The 22,176-nt window shown below is 34.3% G+C and overlaps 1 protein-coding gene across 8 annotated transcripts in view; it reads left to right on the top strand.

Moving 5' to 3' along the window:
* Positions 1-22,176, top strand: part of LOC109106630 (SH3-containing GRB2-like protein 3-interacting protein 1) — a 75,971-nt gene that overhangs the window by 27,040 nt on the left and 26,755 nt on the right. For 7 of the 8 annotated variants that reach the window (XM_042758334.1, XM_042758335.1, XM_042758336.1 and 4 more), the window contains 6 exons: positions 12,337-12,400; positions 13,673-13,697; positions 15,143-15,163; positions 15,338-15,400; positions 15,546-15,603; positions 15,758-15,936. In XM_042758334.1, coding sequence (XP_042614268.1) covers positions 12,337-12,400; positions 13,673-13,697; positions 15,143-15,163; positions 15,338-15,400; positions 15,546-15,603; positions 15,758-15,936 — 410 coding nt within the window. The remainder of the gene's footprint in view (positions 1-12,336; positions 12,401-13,672; positions 13,698-15,142; positions 15,164-15,337; positions 15,401-15,545; positions 15,604-15,757; positions 15,937-22,176) is intronic. The other variant, XM_042758337.1, reaches the window with a different exon arrangement.

Here is a 22,176-nt window from a genome sequence, read left to right as displayed (position 1 = left end):
ATGGAATAAAAACTGGTCACATTTTTGTTGAGGGAGCAATTCTCACTATTAACTGACTAAACTACAACTTTTGCCTTAATAAACTCATAATGTGCTGCTTATTAATAGTTAGTAAGGTAGTTGTTAAGTTTAGGAATGGGGTAGGATTAAGGGATCTAAAATAAAGTCAAGTCACCTTTATTTAAATAGTGCTTTTAACAATACAGATTGTGTCAAAGCACTTTACAGTATTGAATAGGAAAGGAACCAAAACTCCATCAGTGACAGAATGGAGAAAAAACCTTGGGAGAAACCAGGCTCAGTTGGGGGGCCAGTTCTCCTCTGGCCAGACGAAACCAGCAGTTCAATTCCAGGCTGCAGCAAAGTCACATTGTGCAGAGGACTCATCTGGTTCCTGTGGTCTTGTCCCAGTGGCCGTCTAGGAGATAAGGTCTTCACTGGGGATCTGTCTTTGGGGCTCATCTAGTAGTCCTGGTCTCAGTTGACATTCAGGGCTGTCGAGGTCATCTCTAGGTGCTGATCCACCATCTGATCTGGATACAGACGGGATCTGGTGGCTACTGTGACCTCGGAATAAGAAAGAAACAGACTAATTTTAGCGTAGATGCCATTCTTTTAACGATGTAGCAAGTACATTGTGTGTTTTTGGAAGTGCTCCCAGTTCTGGTTGTCCTAATTAATGCAGCCTAAAAATCCTTTAACGGATTTTTATATTAGAAATGTGTTAGTGTGTTATGTGAATCGTTTGAGATGCTAAACAATTGCATTTCAATTAGGGGTAGGAGTTTATATGAATGTCTTTAGATAAGTTTATTTGGTGCTTTTTTCTTTTCATCTTGCCTCTGTATGATGCATATTAAAGTTCATAAGTGCAGCGCTGTTTTGTTTACAGCGGAAACCAAGGAAACAATTTAAGCGCCACCTGCTGGCAGAGAGTGAATCTGCATTTTCACCTTGTCTACTGTTCTGTGTTATGCAGATATTTTGAAATTATACAGTCTAATTTAGATTAAAAACTGCTCATGTTGCATGTATGCAGCATCTTTCTTTGGATCATGATTAAAATGCAGTGGTTGCCTCAGCACAGACAAAGCCTTATTTTGCTTATATGAAGAAGCTTATTTTATTTGTGTTACTTATTTATTTGATTTGGGGCTTGTTTTAAAATGCCAATTTAGCTTTGTTATTAACATTTACATTATATTTAAATTTTGTCAGACACTTTTAGCCAAAACGACTTACAAATGAGGACAATAGAAGCAATCAAAACCAACAAAACAGCAATAATATGCTAGTGCTATATTAGTATTTTATTATAGTGTTATATTTAAATTTTACAAAGAAATGTGCAGCATTTTGTCGAAGCAATAATAAAAGGAAACATTTAATTTATAATTTGTCTTAAATCTCTTTTTGTTAAAAATAAAAATTGTGAATTGAATCGTGAAATCAAAATCATGAATCACGAATCGTGAGTTGAGAAATACTGAAAATATTGTTATAAATTGTAGCAACACCTCCCCCTTTACCTTTTGGACTCTGCTCATGACTTTGACCTTTATAAAAGTAATCTTGGTGGGTGAACTCATTTAAAATAATTTCATCATCTTGTTTTAGCCAGGTTTCTTTCTAACAGAGCACACCTAGGTTATGATTAATGATCAAATTATTTACAAAAAGTGCTTTTGTAGAAAGGGACCTGATATTCAAAAAGCCAAGCTTTATCATTTGTTTATCCGTATTATATCTGTTTTTCGTTTGTTGAACATCAATTAAATTGTTAGGTACACAGACCTTGTTACTCTTAAATTGGTTTGGACATTTTTTGTATTTTCTAGTTCGGGTAGTGTGATATCTAGGTGAAAGAGTCTCTATGTGCTGAGAATTAGCTGATTTCTGTGGCGTGAGGTGGCCAGCAGATGGTCGGTTTAGCCACTCTGTCTGCTTCCTGACCTGGGCCCCAGTTAGTTAAGGACAAACTCTAAGACTTTGTGCCATATTTCTAGAGAGAAGAGCGGCACCACCCCAGGAGGGATGGTCAAGTAGAATAAGGCATAATTTTGTTCTTTATAAGTACTAAAAAAAGCCAATATGCTAGTATTGCATATTGTATGTTAGCATACTAACATACAACTAGTTAATAATGAGGACTGATCCTTAAAATAAAGTGTTTCCAAGGAAATTCTCACAATCAGGCTTTGTTTCTCACAATTCAGTCAGAATTGTGAGATGTAAACACAGAATTGTGAGATTTAAACTCAGAATTCTGACTCTGTTTTTCTCGTAATTTTGAGAAGAATTGCAAGAAAAAAAAATCAGAATTGTGATATTTAAGCTCGAGATAAAACGTTGCTCAAAATAATGTCATTTTTTTATGTAATTGTGAAAACCGATATGATTATCCATATGATGAAAATATTGTGTTATTCTTCCATGCATGTTTTTATTTATTTATTTATTTAATCAAAAAGCTCACTTTTTTTATCAAAATGTTGCAACTCGATCATCTCAGATGAAATTACAGACTCCTCTCTAGTGATGTACTGTATGGTGGACTTATCCAGTCATAACCATTAACCTGCTTAAACCCTGTTCTTTTCTTAAAATCAACTGAAAGCTTGCATTCAGATCTGCCTCCATCCAATCAACGAATGATGGATAGAACAAAGTCTCCAACCTAGATTTTGTTTCTTATTCAATAATATATTTCACTTGGATATATGTCAAATTGCTGTTGTTACTTCAGTTACATCATGACTTTAAGCTAACTAGCAGTCTTTTCTCATGTCTAATCAGCCATTTGTGTTTTGTATTGAACATTATTTAAACAAACACCTATTTTATAGTTTCTTGAAAATTACCATAATTGCCCAAATCATTTTACAAGTTATTATACTTAAAATTTGTGATAGGATTATACTGTATAAAACTGTCTGTGGCTTAGCAAGTAGAAAAATGAACTGTAAATGATGCTGGGATTTTTGAGCTTGTTGATGTTGCATTGAGGCCGAAGCAGCTGATCTTTTAATGTTCAGTGTGTGCAAGCTTCCCTGTGCTGTGACTCTCTCTCCATCTGCTTCTGTGTCTCATGACACTCCATCTGCTTCTTAACAAAGAATCTTCATTCACTGCCAGTATTGAATCAATTCCATGTGAAGATTGTCTTTAATAAACAGGATTTCCATGTAGCAGAGCTGACGCAGTGAATCTTAAATGGCGTCTGGCTGAAGATGAAGCCTGTGGTCTGAAGAATCAAGTATGTCCAAGTGTGGTTTTGATAGACCAGTGTTAAAGGAGCTACATTAAATCTGTAGCTCATCAAGTTATAAGCTAATCATAATTTGAAGTAGTTCCATTACTACATTGTAAAAAATTATTGTAAATCTATTGGTAAAAGACTGTAAAAATGCTATCGTAAAAACCTATTGATTGGTTAACGATAAGTTCCCTTACAATATACGGTGAAAAACTGTAATGGACATTTCATGTAATTTTATGGTAAAATACAGTTTTTGAAGTGAAAAAACAGTGGTTTAATCCTGTACACTTTAATCCAGTGTAATTTAGAGTGAAAAAACGTAAATTGCCATCCCCAGTATTCCCTGCGTTAAATTTCACGTTTTCCTCTTAGTTTTTTTTCTTATCAGTTACGTTCATTAGCGTTGTGTTACATCAACTCATGAAATATATCAGCTCATGAAATACGTTTTTTTTTTAATGTAGATTTAAGTTAAAGCCGTAAAACCTAAAAAGTTGCCTGTAGTGCTTTCATACTAAATAATATAATTTAATTAGTTGCATTGCTTCTTTTTTGTTGCTAACACTGTGACTTAATAGTTTTTCTCTGCTATCACCTGCTACAGTTTTTTTTTTTTGCCAGTCTTACAATTGATTGCCATCAGTATTCATTGCGCTCAGACACTTGGACAAAGCCATTTGGTTGGATGTTTCGCTTGCAGTCAGCTCAAGGACTTGGCACATGTCACATACACTGGCACAAGAGCTGTACTTCTCCTCTTTAGTCTTACACAGAGTGCCCAGACCTCCACCAGATCTGGTGTGATTTAACATAATTGCTCCAGAGCACTTCAATTTTATTTTTACCACTTATTATTTAAAGAGTTATATGGTAATTGGCAATAATGTATAAATTATTTAATTTTATTTTGTTTTATTTGTGAAATATCAGCCAACAGTTTCTGAATCCTCGTCATTCTTGTCGCATTTCACTTTATAAGCTCTTAGGAGTATTGTTGCTAAAATGTACTGAATTTCTAACCTATGCTTATGACTTTGGGGATCATGCTGTGGTCATCACAGCTTATTTTTGCACTTATTTTTGGGACATTCGCCTGTACTAGAGCAGGTTGCTCAAGGGAATAATGGGGGTAATAGTGCCATTTCCTTCTAGAAGGCATGTAAACCTGACCTTTATGGATGCTGTGCAGGAATATATGAAATACGGCGGACAGTTGTTAAACGTCAGTGACTTAATTGCATATTTCTTAGTAGAAATGAAGACATATTTTCATATTGTCATATTTTTTCCACCAACCACCCATTGTAGAATATCATGAAAGTTTCTTAGTAGAGAGAGAGAATGTTACGCAAACATTGGCACTGTTAACATGAATTAAATTTAAGAGCTATTTTCTCTGTAAGAGTTTAATTAATGTCAAAAGACCTTTTTGTTAGCATTCAGTGATTATTCATATAATCACTGCTTTAGCAATTCCATTAATCCATTATATTACAAGATAAAAGTACAAGTGAGATGTCATGATCCTCTTTTGTCCCCAGAGTGTAGGAACAAATCTTTACAGCCATTTCCAATGTGGAGGTTATTTTACATGTGCAGGTGCAGCGAGTGTTTACTGTTCGTTTTGTAAACACAATTATTCTGCGTGACTGTTGGTGGATTTCCATAACAATGGAAAAACGGGCTCCACTATCCTTTTAACCAAATGAGTTGGCCAGGTTTAAGTGTTTGTTAGTCATAACGTGTCCATGCAACGTGACTGGGCATTGTACTTGACTGCAAGTGAAGGAACCCAGCAGAAAAAAAATATCATTACAGCATCTTAGTAAACATCTTCATAAAACAGCCAAAGTGAAGTGGATTTCTGAAGAGGTCTTCAGAAAGCATGAGATTTACATTCCACTGTTGAGTGTTTCCTTGGTCTTCTCCAGGGAAATCTTGCCCCATACTTCTGCTTGTTTTGTTTGTTAAGATTTTGTAACTTTAAAGTTGTAATTTTATATTTAATATAGCTTACACTGTATTTTAGTTGTGACATGACTGAATATGTGGTTGTATGAGTCACACTGGCTGCTGAAAAATGAGCTTTGACATCATCACAGGATTAAATCACACACACAAAAAAACTATTAATAATTTAAAATAAACAGTTATTAAAATAGTTATTACCAATAATTATATGTTAGTAACTATATTACTGTAACATTAAATGTAACAATATTACTGTTTTGAAATAGGTAAACATTTGTATATAAAATATTTGGTGAGCATAAGAGCCTTTTTTAAAAACATTATCAAAATTCTGACCCCAAACTTGGCAAGCTTAACATACTGTAATACGTACGTAATATCCACAATCTTTTATTTTAATATATAAGGTATTAATACAGTAAATTCAAAGAGATACTAGAAATAACAAGGCCATTAACACAATCTCGATTGTAATGTTTGAGAAAATAAATGTTATGCCAAAGATTAATATAGCTTATACATGTTTTTGTTAGGAGAAGTTATAAAAGCTTTATCAATCTTTCATGAACAGTTAATTTAGTTGCATTCACAAAGAACTGAACACAGTCTTTTCAATCTTGTATATATGTTTGCAGAGTGGAAAATGCATAATGCATGTTATAGCATTGAGTCTAGAGGCAGACTTGGCAACCCCATTTACTTCATGTTCAACAGCTTAATAGGGAGAGCCGTTGGGTAATAGTTTTCTCTGTGCTGGCAAAACATGAGTTGCTACAAGCTATTAGTAATATCAGCCAACACAATATTTTCCTTTCTTCCAGTACTATACTTTATCCTTTCAGGAGTATTGTTGCTGAAGTAATCAAAATGTGTTCATTATTAAAACATTATTATATAATTTTTATTCTTTAAAACTGACATTTTTGGTGGTATAGAATAGTCAATCATTTTATTAGGTAACCTACCTGCTGTTTAAAGTCACCAACTGATTATAACTGCATTTCTCTCAGAACCTTTCCTTTAGGTTATTGCTTGTTTGTGTGCTCAGCATTTTTTATTTTATTATTATTTATTTATTTATTTATTTATTTATTTGTTTGTTTGTTTGTTTGTTTGTTTATTTATTTATTCATGAACCTCAAGATCTGATCTGGCTATAAATATAGCCATCTGTCTTCAGACTTGTTAATGAATATTCTCAGATTAAGATCTGCACTCTTGGGTTCATTGTAGCTGTGCGGATCATTACGGAACGAGTTTAAGATTATTGCTTGTGCTCTCTGATCTCTTCTCTCAGTGTGATAGCTCAACTCTCCAGATGAACTGATTGTTAAGCATTAATCCCTGTCTAAATCAATCTGCCATGCTACCTCTGGCAGCAATATATTAGAATTGAAAAACCCGGCAGATTTATCTTAGTGTCTCTTGTTTGTTCTTCTTTATCCCCTGCTGAATACCAGTAGGAACTGGACCCTGCCTTATTTACTGGCCTTCCTCTGAAGTTGCAGGAGTTATGTTTATGATGGAAATGCTCTTGTTTATGATAGGTGCTGTGATACTACAACCATTTAGAGGCGTAATGAGAGGGAAGATATTTCAGAGTTTTAATAGTTTTCTGCCCTTGACCCTTTGATGACATCAGAAGTTTCACTGTTCTATAATAGGAAATGTCATTTAAATTCATGCATTTCATAATGTTACTTATTGTGTGAACCCTTTTCACAGACTGTGAAGATGTATTTTCATAGTTCACTTTGTAAATCTAGCAAAAAATGTTTATATTTTTATTTAAAAAAAGGTAAAGTACATTTATAAGACTATACTTTGTATTATATTTGTATATACTTTGTATTGCATTATATTACCTTAGCATTACATTTTCAGAAAACTACTTAACTGTTATGTGTGAGTGTTTCTAATAACAAGTTTGATATCTTTCTCTCTTTGGACTACCATAATCAAGTTTTCTCCCTCTTTTAAGAAGACATAGAAATTTTATTTTTTGATATTAGATCAAGTGAAAATTCAATATATATATATATATATATATATATATATATATATATATATATATATATATATATATATATATATATATATATATATATATAATATTTTTTTTTTTGAAAAATTATATTTTCAAAAGTGCAGTTTCCTTCACCACTATAGAAGTTTACCTTACTATGATGACTTCTCCTTCTGAGAACCCTGCAAATGTAAAAAAATGTTTGCTGTATTTCTTCTGTTAAATGCAAAAGGAGTTATTTATAGTAGAATGTCCAGTGCTCTTCTATACAATGAAAGTGAACATTTTCAGTGTGACATCAAAAGACTTGAAATATAACACAAAGGTCATACAGTTATGTACACATTTTATGATGCTTTTTCCCCTTTAACTTTTATTTTATAATAGAGAACAGCATGAATATTCTGCTTAACATCTCCATTCAGGTTTGGAACGACATTAGGTTAAATAAACAATGACAGAATTCATTTTGGGTGATTTTCTCAGTGTCATAACTGAATCATGTGCCTTAAGGATTATCTTTCTGGCTTTCCAAAATGCCTCTGTTTTCCAAAACAGTCTTCTGTCTCAATGTTTACTTTGTCTTTGTCTTAGTGATGAGCACAGGCCATTCTTTCTCCTGACCTATTTTCCCCAGTGGTGGACATTTTTCCTCTGGGGGGTTGAGATTTCAAGCAGAGTGTGTCTTTTGAGTATGTGCAGTCATTTATGAGAGTTTGTGAGTGTGTGTGTTGGTCTTTCGAGCACATGGCGTACGGTGAAGCCACCTGGACCCAATTAAGGGAATAGGCTGTTTGGTTCACATTTTGTGCTCGAAGCTAATGAACATTTTAGGTAAAATGACAGAATAGATGATAAGGGCTTTCTGTTAATTTGTGCAATTTTACAGTATGTCGACTCCACATTTTGGAGTGGAATTTGAAGTATATTGTATATTGGTGCTGATATTGGTTAATACAGATCTATAGACAAATCTATACAGTGCATGCCAAAACCCAGCTGTTTATCTCAGTTCAGCTGTTATGGAGTTCTCTCTGAGAAGCTCAGTGGTCCATTTGTTAATGAATAAGAGCTCTTACAAAATTAAAAAGTACTATTGTAATACCATGTTATTTTGAACTGTTGATGTACCGTGATAATACTATGTATTTATGACCATGTAATGAAATGACATGACATGAAATGTCCATTTGCATCATGGCCATGATAAACACCCAAACACAACCCTGATCTTAATGTATGCTGAATACTTATTCCTTTTTATCTGTCTCTCTTTGTATCTTTTATATTAGAGGATATAATTCAACAGTGTTGTTGATTTGCTTTGTGAGGCCCCAGCTGACTTTGAAGCTTGACTAAACTATGCTGGTACATTGTTTTGCTGTTTGCTGAGTTAATGTTGTTGTTGATTCAGTAGTCAGTTGTTAATTGTTATATGGTGATTGCTGATTGTCATCATTATTGAGGTCTGTGTTTGTCTATATAAAACTATTGCACATTGTTTTTGCTTTGCAGGATGTTCTCCTGTTCAGAGGAGTTCTCTTTTGTGAGTTCCCTTCACACTGTACAGTATATATATTCATAAAGAATTGACTGGCAAATGAATGCCTATTTTGGTGTATATATAATATATACACGCACAAACACACAGACGTGTTTTAAAAATTAGGAATAATTACTATTTAAAATATTTTTAAAAGATGTCTCTTATGCGCACCAAGACCATAATTACATTATATATAATGTATTTATAAATTTTTTTTTTTTTTTTTCCTGTGATGGCACAGCAGAATTATTGTTATCATCAGTGTTGACTACAGGTTTTGCTGCTTAATATTTTTGTGGAAACCGCGGTACATTTTTTTCAGGATTCTTTGATGAAAAATTAAGTTCAAAAGAATGGCATTTATTTAAAATCTTTAGTAACATTATACATGTCTTTTACAGCCACTTTCAATTAAATTAACGTATCCTTCATTTCTATATTCTATCTTACCCCAAACTTTTGAATTGTAGTGTATCATGGTTTCCACAAAAATACTAAGTAGCAAAAACTGTTTTCATCTTTGATAATAATAAAAAATGTTTCTTAAGCACCAAATCGGCATATCAGAATGATTTCAGAAGGATCATGTGACACTGAAGTCTGGTGTAATGGCTGCTGAAAATTCAGCTTTGCATCACAGAAGTAACTTACATTTTAAATTTTATTAAAAACAGTTGTTTTGAATTGTAATAATATTTCACAATATTACTGTCTTTACTGCATTTAATTGTATTCTAATGTATTGTATTTTATACTGTATGCTTTTATATGATGTCATCTGTACTTGGAAACATGGACAAAGTTCTTTGTGATGAAATATTGCCATGTCTCTAGCATTAACAGTAGTGTTTGTTGGGTAAAAAAAAACTACAGGAAGCTCTAGAAAAACTTTCTTAGCTATAACAGCAGAAAGAAGAAAACTAATCTTTCTGAAACATGAGTTGGACTGATGTCACAGGTGATTGCCAGCTCTGTGGCACCTACAATTAATCTTTGTTGTTTTTAACCACTACTGTTTTTCTCTGTAGTCTCTAAAACCCTAAATACCATCTATCTTTATTTTCACATATCGTCTTCTCTTTTCCTGTTTGCTTAAGTGTTGTCCCTGGACGGTTAGTGCTGTCATTTTCTCTGGCCTTCACTTCATGAGTTAGCTACTGGTAATCATGTTACCACTTCCATCATCATGCTTACATATGGAGCATATTATTTTCATAGCCATTAATTAGTGTTATGCTGTGTTTAGAAATCCCTGTTGTCAAAAACTGGACTTAAGCCATCTCATGGGGTTAGCTTATATGGAAAGTGTGACTATGTTCAGAGGCCGTAATCTGCTTTAGCAGTGTGTTTAAATGCTTCCAAACTGTATTGATATACTCACTGTAGTTGCTTTTGTGTTTTCCAGTATGTGGATTTAGGTGAAATTGTGATATGTCAGGGTTCAGATTTAAAGCTTGATAGAGCTTGATATATGTGAACCAAAAATGATGCAGCAGTGCTTTTTTAAGAGCTCTTTTGACTTAACAACACTAACACTAACAACAAAGTAGCAAAAACTATCATGTTTTGCAAAGTGCCATGGTGCGAGAAACTGCTAATCATTTATTGACATATTTCAAAGTATCATGTTGCTATTATTTGATGCCACTATTGTTTTATGGTACCTCTGCAATTCTCTTTTGTAAGGGTGGGATCTGTTTTTATCAAATTTACGAGCATGGAAATCTTCCAACAGCCTTGAACTACCACCTATTGTATAGTGAATTACATCCCTTAAGTATATTATTCATAGCAAAACAGTTATTTTTTTTCTGCCTAAAATAGCGTAAACAACCTAACCACTAATTTACATTAAATCTTAATTGCTTCAAACCTGTCTCAAGAGCTCTTTGACTATAAACATATTATTAATCTATCCACCCTGAAAGGCAAAACTGCTAGATTGCTTCAGTAGCATTATAAAGACTCGCATACCATACTCTACAAGAAGATCCTGATTATGTAATAGTCCACTTAACACAAACATAAAGGTAAATGCAAAAAAAGCCTGATTTATATCAGAATTATTCTCCTAGAGACACATCATTTGAAATAGAGTTGTCAGCATGTTAAGTTTCAGGTATTCAAGGAGATATAGACAGTATAAGGAAAATGCCCTTAACTGATAATTTTGTAACTTTTTGAGGCTACTACAGTTGCTCCTCCTGACTTCTTTTTTAATTAGACAAAAGGAACATTTGCTTCGATGGAATGTGTAAAAAACAGTGGAACATGTAAGGCAAAGAAAAAGTAGGCACGTAAAGGCAATGTCTGGGAATTTTCTTTGATGGCTCTGAGAAATAGATTCTCTCTGTCTTCTTGCTCTCAGCCAGACAGCAGCATTAAAGCCTGTGCATGTGTTAGGAAATATTTAGTAAAGATCAATAATGCCATCCACCATGTTGGAGCTCTCTGTTGCTGCAGATGCTTGACTGGGTCGATGCCTGACTCAGAGCCCTGCAGGCCCCATAGCTGTGAGGCGGACATGCCCCTGCTACACAGTCATGCGGCTCGGGACAATACATTGATGTGTAAAGACACGAAAGGATCGGTCTGTGCAAGAAACTGAACAGTATTTATATAGTTTTTTTTTTACCTATGATTCACCACAATGTCCGAACTGTCCTGAGCGCATTCTCAACTGCCGGCACATGACGAGTCTTCTTCTTCTTCTTCTTGCTTCACGGAGGATCACAGACTTTAAACTGCATTACCACCACCTATCTCTCAAATGGACCATTGACACTTTATTTACAATCTCAATTGGGAGTGTCAATGGTGTTGAAGAAGAAGACGCATCACATACCGGCTGTTGAGAATGCATCAGGACAGTTCGGACATGCGGTGAATCAGAGAAAAACAATATAAATACTGTTTAGTCTCTTGCACAAACTGATCGTTTCATGTCTTTACACATCAGTGTATCGGCACGAGCCACAGGGTTTCTCAAAGCTGTGATTCCCATTCACTTCCATTATATGACTGACACACTGCAACGGTTTGAGTTAAAAATCACCTACATCTTGGATGCCCTTGGGGTAAGCAAATAAACATCAAATTTTCATTTTTGGGTGAACTATCCCTTTAATGCAAATGTTTTCTGTCTCTGATGTTGGTGATGCTGAAATCAATTTTGTATCAGCAGTCGGCAGAGTGATTCAATAATGGATTCAGTTCATTGTTTGATCTGAAATGTCATTTGACTTTGGACACGAGCTGTTTCAACATTCTCTCTATACAAACATCCACCCACCTACATTCACACACACACACACACACACACACACACACACACGCATGCACGCATGCACGCACACACACACACACACACACACACACAAAGGCACACAGATACAGACACACCCACAGTTACAGCACATTTGTAAATTCATCAGATGCCATGTGTCTGTGTCTCTTAGGATGTACTGTGTTTTTGTGACAGTGTTTTTGAGCCATATCAAATCAGACAACTAACATCATCTCCCCACACCACAGGATTGAAAAAACGTACCAGGAAGGCCTTCGGGATACGGAAGAAAGAAAAGGACACTGACTCTACGTAAGTTTTACTAATTTATATACCAGAAATTTACCCCTAAAGGCTGATGTATCATATTTGATATGAAAAATTTTAAGGCCTCTAAAATATCAACATGATCAAAACCTGGCTGAAAAAAACTTTTTTACACAGCCTTATGCCTTCTGACATCTTGATTGAAAGTTTAAACTTTTAGCAAGAAAAATGCCTTTTAGTATAATTCTAAAATCGTCCCCCTTCAGGTCATAGTACATGTGTCTTTATTTCTATTTAGTCTTTCCTGACAATTTATTTATTTTTATTTTTTATTTTTTTTATAAGTTAAAAGTAAGAATAACTTTTATATTTTTAGTATAATTTAAAGATGAATATTTAGGTTTACTTGCTTATCCGTTCTTTTTTTTATTATTATTATTTTAATAATCATGTTAAAATGTAATGAAATATGATATAACAGGCTTTTTAAAAAAAAACAAAAAAAACTTTTATTTGTACATGTCTTAGTCATCATTATATTGCATTGCATTATGTTTTTTCATCCTTGATAAAAATACAGAGATTTTAAATATAATCTTGCTAAAACCTATAATTGGGAGATACAGAGTGACAACTGATATTTAAATGCAATTTATGCCAGTAATATTAACATAGATCTCATGGTCATTATAAACTGTAAGAATTATATCTTACTTTTTGGCCTTAAAAATATCAGTAACTGCACATATTTTTGCTTAATGTGGGGCTCTGAATAAAACTGAGGTGTTTTTTTCTCTCCACAATTATGACCTCCATATTCTCTTGTAGCATGCTATATGAGCTGTAAAGGCTTAATGTATTGAATATGATGCTCAACAAAAGCTCATATGCAACCTTTTTAAAGATTTTGTCTAAAGTTTCAATTAACTGTTCCATTACAAAAAATGGAAATGAAAAAATAGTTTGTCTATTATCTCATATGTCAGGCTTTACAGGATTAATTAATTTATAATAGTAGAGCTTCCTAAGGCAAGCTGATGGAGTTCTCACACAAACCCATCAACACAATGGAGCATTTGCTGCTTGCACACTATGAATCCCTGTCTCCTGCTTCAGGGTGCTAAAAATGATGGCTGTTTTGAGAGTGTGTGTCTGTTTGTTTGGGGAGTAGTAAGGTGTTTTTTTTGTTCATAGTGGTGAATGGTTAATTGCTTCTGTGCTTGAGTTGAGAAAAAAGAGAGGCTTGCATGTTAAGTGGGTATTAAATACATCTCTGTCTCTGTCTTTGTCTCTTTCTTTTGTTTTCTCTGTTTTTAGGGGGTCACCAGACAGAGATGGTGGAGTAAGTACCGCTTAATTTGCAGCATTGTTTCAAGAGACAGATTTACTATTATTTGTATTTTGGAATTTGAATTTACGTTTGTTTTCTTTAGGGCTGCCAAAGTTGATGATTAACATGCAATTAATCAAATGTTTAACATTATTAATGTGTGTATTCATTTCATTCCGTTCATTGTGATTTCTAAGAAATTATGTAATTATGAAATGTTCTGAGCTAATTGGAGCTAATTAGACACACACACAAACACAAAAGACCCTAGCAGACCACCCATTTATCATTTATCACCCATTTGTAATGATGAAAGACATTTTATGGGTAATTTATCTATAAAATAAGCCCAGACAAGTCATTTGCATTCTTTGTATGGTAAAAATTATTTATGAAAGTGAAAAAAAAAGTGAAAGTGACGTGACATACAGCCAAGTATGGTGACCCATACTCGGGATTCATACAAGGGCACCTCAGTTGTGGTATTGCCAGCCCAAGACTCGAACCCACAACCTTAGGGTTAGGAGTCAAACTCTCTAACCATTAGGCCATGACTTCCCCATTATCATCGAAGATCAGTAAGAAAAATATGTGCTCACAATGGTTTAGAACAATTTCAATGCAAAACTGATCCCAAGCATTTTGTTTTAGCATGTCACGTTTTGACACAGAATATGATGTGCATTTGATAGCATTTTTGCTTCTGACAGCCAAAACAAAAAGTCTTGTGTTATCCCAGGGGTCCTCAACTCTGGCCCTCAAGGTCCACTTTCCTGCAGAGTTTAGCTCCAACCCAAATTAAACACATGAGCAAGTTAGTCAAGGTCTTCAGGAATGCTAGAAAGTTACAAGCAGGTAAGTTTGATCAAGGTTGGAGCTAAAAAAGTGGATCTCGAGGGCCAGAGTTGAGAACCCCTGTATTATCCCTTAATCGCAAGAAAAACTGCCACAAAGACATGATTCCTATCTTCCTCTAGCCAGATTATAACTATTTGTTCAATGCTCAGATGATTGTCACATGTATGAATGATTTTTAAAGTTAGAATTATGGTCAATGACAAAAGAAAATGCAAAGATAACCCGGCTGTTTTCTGCTACATCTGTTGGGCATTTTACTACATGGAGTAAGCAACAGAAAACTACAGATTTTGTGGGAAAAAAGCATATTTATTTATAAACTAATCATTTAAGAAAAATCTTGCAAAAAAAAAAAGTGTGTGAAAGTGTTTTGTTTTGATATTTTTGAACTCAGCATCATCAAATTAGGTAATGTTAGGCCTGTTTTGCAAATCAGTAAAAAAAAAATTTAAAGATGCAGGGCTGTGTAATAAGTGGTAATGTAAACAAGTTTTTTCATGTGAAGCCTTATTGGAAATATAAATAATCTGACATGGTGAAAAAGTTTAATAATACAAATGATATCTTTATTTTCTGTATGATGGATGTCCATGGCACAGGAGCCCCAAGATACTGAATCGGTACTGAACATAGAGACAGCATAGTTATATAGCTTGAAGTCTAACGCTAGAACTGAATACTCACTAAGCACCTGTAGATTCCCCCAAGCGGCACCCCCAAATAGGCCAAACTCATCTAATTAGAAATCAGTGATTCTGAGTGATGTTACTAAAGTTGTGTTTTGATTTGCTCAGCCACAGAAAAAGACCAATGGGGCTCCAAATGGCTTCTATGGGGAGATTGATTGGGACAGATATGTAAGTACATCATTTTTAATACCTTGATGATGATACTAAGCAAAGCATGACAGCCCAAGTCTGCTACATTAATGGCAGTTTGTTCCAAAAAATACCATCCACTGCATTTGTAATACTGACTGACTTCAGTTATTTTCTTTTGCAGAACTCACCTGAGGTTGATGAAGAAGGATATAGCATCAGACCAGATGAGGATGAGGGAGATATCCTTTAATTTTGCCATAAATTATTGTGATTACACTTTTTGAATCTTTTGATTTTATCAATAAGCAATGAGAATTGTATTGTCATTTTTAAAAAATTATAATATTTTTTTGTGAATGAAAATGAAGCTGTGATCCCTTAACAGCCCTCCACCAGCCCCCAAAGAAAAGTCTTACTTTTTCTCCTCCAGTGAGTCTGAAGAAGAGGAGGACCACCGCAAAAAGTTTAAGATCAAAATCAGACCACTGCCAGCAGATGCTAACATTGCAGCTCCCTCGGTGGATGAATTAAAAGCTTCTATTGGCAACATATCTCTGTCTCCCTCGCCTCTGGTGAGTCCAGCCAGTGTAACCCATGCATTTCAAGCTTATGATGTTGTTTCCTTTCACTTTTCTTACTTTAATATAACATGACTCAATAGTCTCTGCTGTGTTATATGTGTTAATGGTTTTGTATTTTGTACTTATTTTGACATCTCTTAGAAAAATATATTGCGAAAATACCATGAGGCTTATATATAGTGCTGGGCAATAAAACGATAACTATTATTAAAATGATAACATGAGTTCAATAAATGTTCGATATAATGTTTATGCACCAAAAAGTGTAACAAAACAGTGCTTCTATTTTAACTGAGCCACACGGACCATTTATCTGCTTGGCACAAAGTTCAAACGGCAGTGCAGCGCGAGCTCACTAGAGCAGATGCGATTACTCGCTGATAAGTCTCAGTCATGCGAGTACTAAACAGAGCTGTGAGAGCCAGTGTGAAGCGCTTGAATTCAGCGAAGAGCACAAATGACTCTGTGATTTAAACTAGTTTAAAACTGGATGAAACAGTGCTGACAAACAGGAGAAACACTGTGTCCAATGGTACAGTCAGAAGGCTTTTCAATCTACAAATCAGCATCGTTTACCATAAATTTACATCTACCTGCACCATGGTATTGTGCCAGAAATGTGGGTTGTTCATATCGAATTCTATTATATTATTAATGCAGACATGTATTAAATGTATTAAAGGAGTAATGGAATATAATTACAGTTGTGATTAAGCAACAGCATTTGTGTGCATTTACACTAAATGTATTTAGACTACTGTTTTTAATACAAATACCTAGAAACCATATAGTCACATTTTTACCATGGTATTGAGGTGCTATATGTGTGGTTTTAACCATGGTTATCCTGATCTAAATGTATGCTACTATGAAAGACCAATGGTTAATTTGAATAAAACTTGCATAAAATTTCACCATATATAAAAATCAGGTTGTTACAATATTTACAGATGTTGCTGAACATAAATGAACATTCCCAAAGACACATATAAGATATATATATATATATATATATATATATATATATATATATATATATATTATTATTATTAATAATATTGCAGCCGGCACTGCAAAATTTGTTGAAGATACACATCATCAACACAAACATGTTTCATGATTTTAAACAATATCACTCATTAGAATATGCACAAACTAAGAAATACATTTTTCTATTGAGATATTTATTTTAAGGAAAAATGACTGGAAAAGTGTAAAGAATTCAAAAACGTGAAGTGTTTGTAATGTTCTGACCATAAAGAGTAAGTTAAAACCACTCTAAACGATCTGGTTTCTACAACTATCACTTAAGAGTAAAAATCTTAAAAAAGTGATATGAAAAATTTTACCGTGATAACTTTTTTGGCCATATCATTTAGCTCGGCCCTACTTATATATTATATGTAGATATATAGTATTCCATGGTACTTCTACAGTGAATGTATACTTTTATTTATTTTTTTATTCTTTTGCTGTTATGCTGTGAGTAAGCCTATTGGGTCAAGATCACGCCTGCCCTTTCTGATTCGTATTGACTGTAACTCTCAGTGCATGTTTGAGAGGCAATTTATGGACACGTTGTGTTTGTCAGTAAGGAGAGGAAATAGCTTGTTGCACTGTTCCAGATTTTATTTGTACTGTATAAGGAAGCTCATGAAATGGAGGAAGTGCTTTAGGTTCTTCATTAACCTTGTCAACTCAATTTTATAGTCATATAATGACAAAAGCCACAAGCCAGACTTGGCTTACAGCACAAATGGCTTGTTTTTTGTGTGAGTGTTGCATGTAGATGTGTAGTTAATATAAGGGCTATCACACTGTGGAGGCTGTTTCTAGAGAGAGCAGCGTGAGCAGTTCAGATGGAGCTGCCTGCCGTTTTAGTAGTCCAAAAACGCCTACCTGCCATTTCACTAAAAACATTTTTGAGTTTCAGCTGTCTGTATGGCTGCATCCTATTAGTTAAAGCTGTTTTAATGAGCTTTAAATGAAGGATGAATTAGGATGTACCTTGAACAAGAATGTCTTTGTTGGTGTGCCATATATACTGCATTTAGGAGATGTCTGTGTGGTCAACCAATGTCTCAACATTCTCCACTGGATAAAAACAAACTCCTTTAACAAAACAATATTAAAAAGATTAATATTTTTATTTTATTCAACAAGGAAGAATTATATTTGGCCAAAAGTGGCAGTAAAGACATTTTTCAATATTACAGATTATTTTTATTTCAAAATAAATGCAGTTCTTTTGAAATTCACAAAGAATCCACAAAAATATTAAGCAGCGCAACTGCTTTTTAACATTGATAATAATAATAAATGTTTTTCGAGCACCAAATCTGCATATGAGAATGATTTCTGTAGGATCATGTGATGCTGAAGATGATGATAATAAAGACTTGACTTGACTTGATTAACGGCTCCTGAAAATTCAGGTTTGCCATCACAAGAATAAACTACTTTTATCCATTTTAAAATATATTAAAATAGAAAACAGCTCAATTTAAATTGCAAGAATATTTCACATTTTCACTGTATTAAATACATGCAGCCTTTGTGACCATAAAAGACTCTTAAAAACATTACAAAATGTTACCAACCCCAAACTTTTGAACAGTAGTCCATGGTAGTACAATGGTACTTTTGGCACTTTTGGTACTCCTAAGCATCCATCAGATTTTACTATAAAATATAAATATTCGTAAACTCACAAAGAAAGAATATTCTGAGAACATCTGATTCATATGATGTGTGTGGTTGAAGAAGATGTCCAAACTGAAGTACTGATTTTTAATAACTTTTTGCTGGGGAAGGCATCTGAATTTCTTATTACGGAGGTCATTCAGATGAGATATGGTGTAGATGAGTCTTATCTGACTCACTATTGTTATCTGGAGTCAGAGTGAGTAGGAGTTTCAGGTGGAGTCTCACACTGAAGTGACTCCACACACTGTCTCAATAATTCAGCTTGGAAACTGGGCACAATGACTCCACTGCATGGAGCGGCAGGCATACTGACAGAGCACAGGCTGCCAGGCCAGAGCATGCCACATGATGAACTTGCACACTAAATTATTCATGCACACAGATACATGTAATTCCGTCAGTATGCTTTCAAACCCATTTTTGTGTCTTGTCAATTAATCTTACTCTGATCTACAACTCAGGACCACCTACTGGGGTGTTTCTTTTTCTGCCTTGTTCCTAAAATTAATTAGCACTTAGATTGGTCTTTAACTGTCACAAAGTAATTATCTTTCCTGGGGTTTTCATTAGCTCTTATTCCCAAAGTTAAATTTGAGTTTGCACGTTTATGAATTGCTCTCTCAGTATGTTCAGTGAATGCTAAACCACTTCAAACTTTGAGCACTTTTGTGTAGTTTATTTAGCTATAGGTAGCTTTATGAACTGATTGCTTACTGATTGCATTGTGCCTGTTGTGGAATATGTAGTATGAAATAGTTCCATTCCTGGCTTCTTAAATCCATGATAAGGTAACAGTTATGATCTGATACCCCCTCAGTGGATCGTTATTCTTTTTATTTTTTGATTCATTTATTTTTTTATATAACAGTGTTGTGTTAACTAATAGGCCAAATTCACATGAACTGGTATAGAACTGTAGTGTGTGCGCATATATATTATACACTGCATTCATTAGTGTTAAAAGAATTGTTGCCAAAAAACAACATGCCTGGAACATATTAATTACTGCAATAATGATCCAGTTCTAGACTCTTAAGCTTTTGCTTTTTTAAACCTATATATGACGTTGTCTTCATCGTTATATTCTGTCAGGATTACTTAATAATGTAGTAAGTTTAGCATGCTTGAAATTATAACTCTAAAGCATGTATTAATCTCATGACATTATATCCCGCATTCAAGCATGTATTATAACTAATCCTGACCAGTTAAAATGATGAAACTAAGACATTGTTTATTTCCAAGACTACATTGTATACAGTATACATTATTCACAATTTTTGCATTAATCTGCAATAAGCAGAGTGGCTATAAAATGTGCAACACCATATACATATACAGTAGCATACATGTTGTTATATAACATATAACAACGATATATACTAATGGGTTTTATGTTACTGTGCATATTTATCGATTTTAAGATGATGGAGACAGGAGCATATGTGAGTGAGTAAGATAAAATATTATTGATATCGTAGAGAGATGGCAGAATTGTTGTCATTTATGATAGATGTCCACAAACATATGCACATCCAGGGTGTGAGTGGTCTGGCTTCTCAATATGTATCGGCGGATCTGATGTGTCAGTGTGTTAAGGGAGCTGCACAGCCACACACACACACACACAAAAAAAAAAAAAATATATATATATATATATATATATATATACACACACACACACACAAGGATGCGCTGTTTCTACGTGTATTTAGCTTTGATTTAAAAGAAAGAAAACAGTGCGTCCTTGTGGCACGGATGATACAGAAGAGCATACGCAGCATATGGTGATATGAAGAGACACATAGGAGACTGTTGACAGAGACAAAGGAATTGTTGAATAAAGTCATTATTTTTGGTTTCTTCGCTTACAAAAAGTGTTCCCGTCGCTTCATATAACCCAGATTGCACGTCTGATGGCAGATAGAGTATTCTGACGATGACTTTCATATGTTTTATGGACCTTGACACTGTTATTTACTGGCAGTCTATGGGACGGTCACAGGCCTCCCGGTTTTCTTCCAAAATATCTTAAATTTTGTTCTGAAGACGAACAAAGCTTTTACGGGTTTGGAACGACATGGGGGTAAGTGATTAATGACAAAATTTTCATTTTGGGGTGGAGTATCCCTTTAATTAGAGCTTTGTAGTCTCACCAATAAATCATCAAGACAGTTCCAACATTTTCATGACATTTAATTCGTGGACTGGTTCTTCTTTAGGCTCAGTCATCGTTGTTACTGGAAATAAATTTACCCTGTGTGGGTCAATCCGGACGCCAAAACCAAGAAGTGTGAAATTGGCCTATGGGGCTGAACAGGATGCTCAAGCAAATAGAGCTTTGAAAGCACCACAAAGATAAAGTTATGTTTCCATCACAGTCTATGATTTCCATCCAGTAACACGATATTTGTGATAAGCATCTAGGAATACACTACTATTTAAAGTTTGGGGTTGTTAAGATTTTTAAAAGTGTTCAGTTGTGCTTCTCAATATTTTTGTGGAAACTATAAAAAAAAATGCAGGATTCATTGAATGCAAAATTCAAAAGAATAGCATTTGTTTGAAATATAAATATTTTGTAACAATATATTGTAATTCTTCACTGTCACAATTTTAATGCATCCTTGCTCAATAAAAGTATTAATTTATATATGTATGTGTATATATATATATATATACATATATATATATATATATATATATATATATATATATATATATATATATATATATATATATATATATATATATATATATACAGGTGCTGGTCATATAATTAGAATATCATCAAAAAGTTGATTTATTTCACGAATTCCATTCAAAAAGTGAAACATGTATATTATATTCATTCATTACACACAGACTGATATATTTCAAATGTTTATTTATTTCAATTTTGATGATTATTACTGACAATTAAGGAAAATCCCAAATTCAGTTTCTCAGAAAATTAGAATATTAATTAAGACCAATACAAAGAAAGGATTTTTAGAAATCTTGGCCAACTGAAAAGTATGAACATGAAAAGTATGAGCATGTACAGCACTCAATACTTAGTTGGGGCTCCTTTTGCCTGAATTACTGCAGCAATGTGGCGTGGCATGGAGTCGATCAGTCTGTGGCACTGCTCAGGTGTTATGAGAGACCAGGTTGCTCTGATAGTGACCTTCAGCTGTTCTGCATTCTTGGGTCTGGCATATCGCATCTTCCTCTTCACAATACCCCATAATTTTTCTATGGGGTTAAGGTCAGGCGAGTTTGCTGGCCAATTAAGAACAGGGATACCATGGTCCTTAAACCAGGTACTGGTAGCTTTGGCACTGTGTGCAGGTGCCAAGTCTTGTTGGAAAATTAAATCTGCATCTCCATAAAGTTGGTCAGCAGGAGGAAGCATGAAGTGCTCTAAAACTTCCTGGTATACGACTGCGTTGACCTTGGACCTCAGAAAACACAGTGGACCAACACCAGCAGATGACATGGCACCCCAAACCATCACTGACTGTGGAAACTTTACACTGGAAC

Source organism: Cyprinus carpio, chromosome A6 (assembly GCF_018340385.1).
Source record: "Cyprinus carpio isolate SPL01 chromosome A6, ASM1834038v1, whole genome shotgun sequence".
In the NCBI taxonomy this organism is placed as follows: Eukaryota; Metazoa; Chordata; class Actinopteri; order Cypriniformes; family Cyprinidae; genus Cyprinus; species Cyprinus carpio.
Note: the sequence above shows the minus strand (reverse complement) of the source record. Positions and strands in the feature narration are given on the sequence as shown.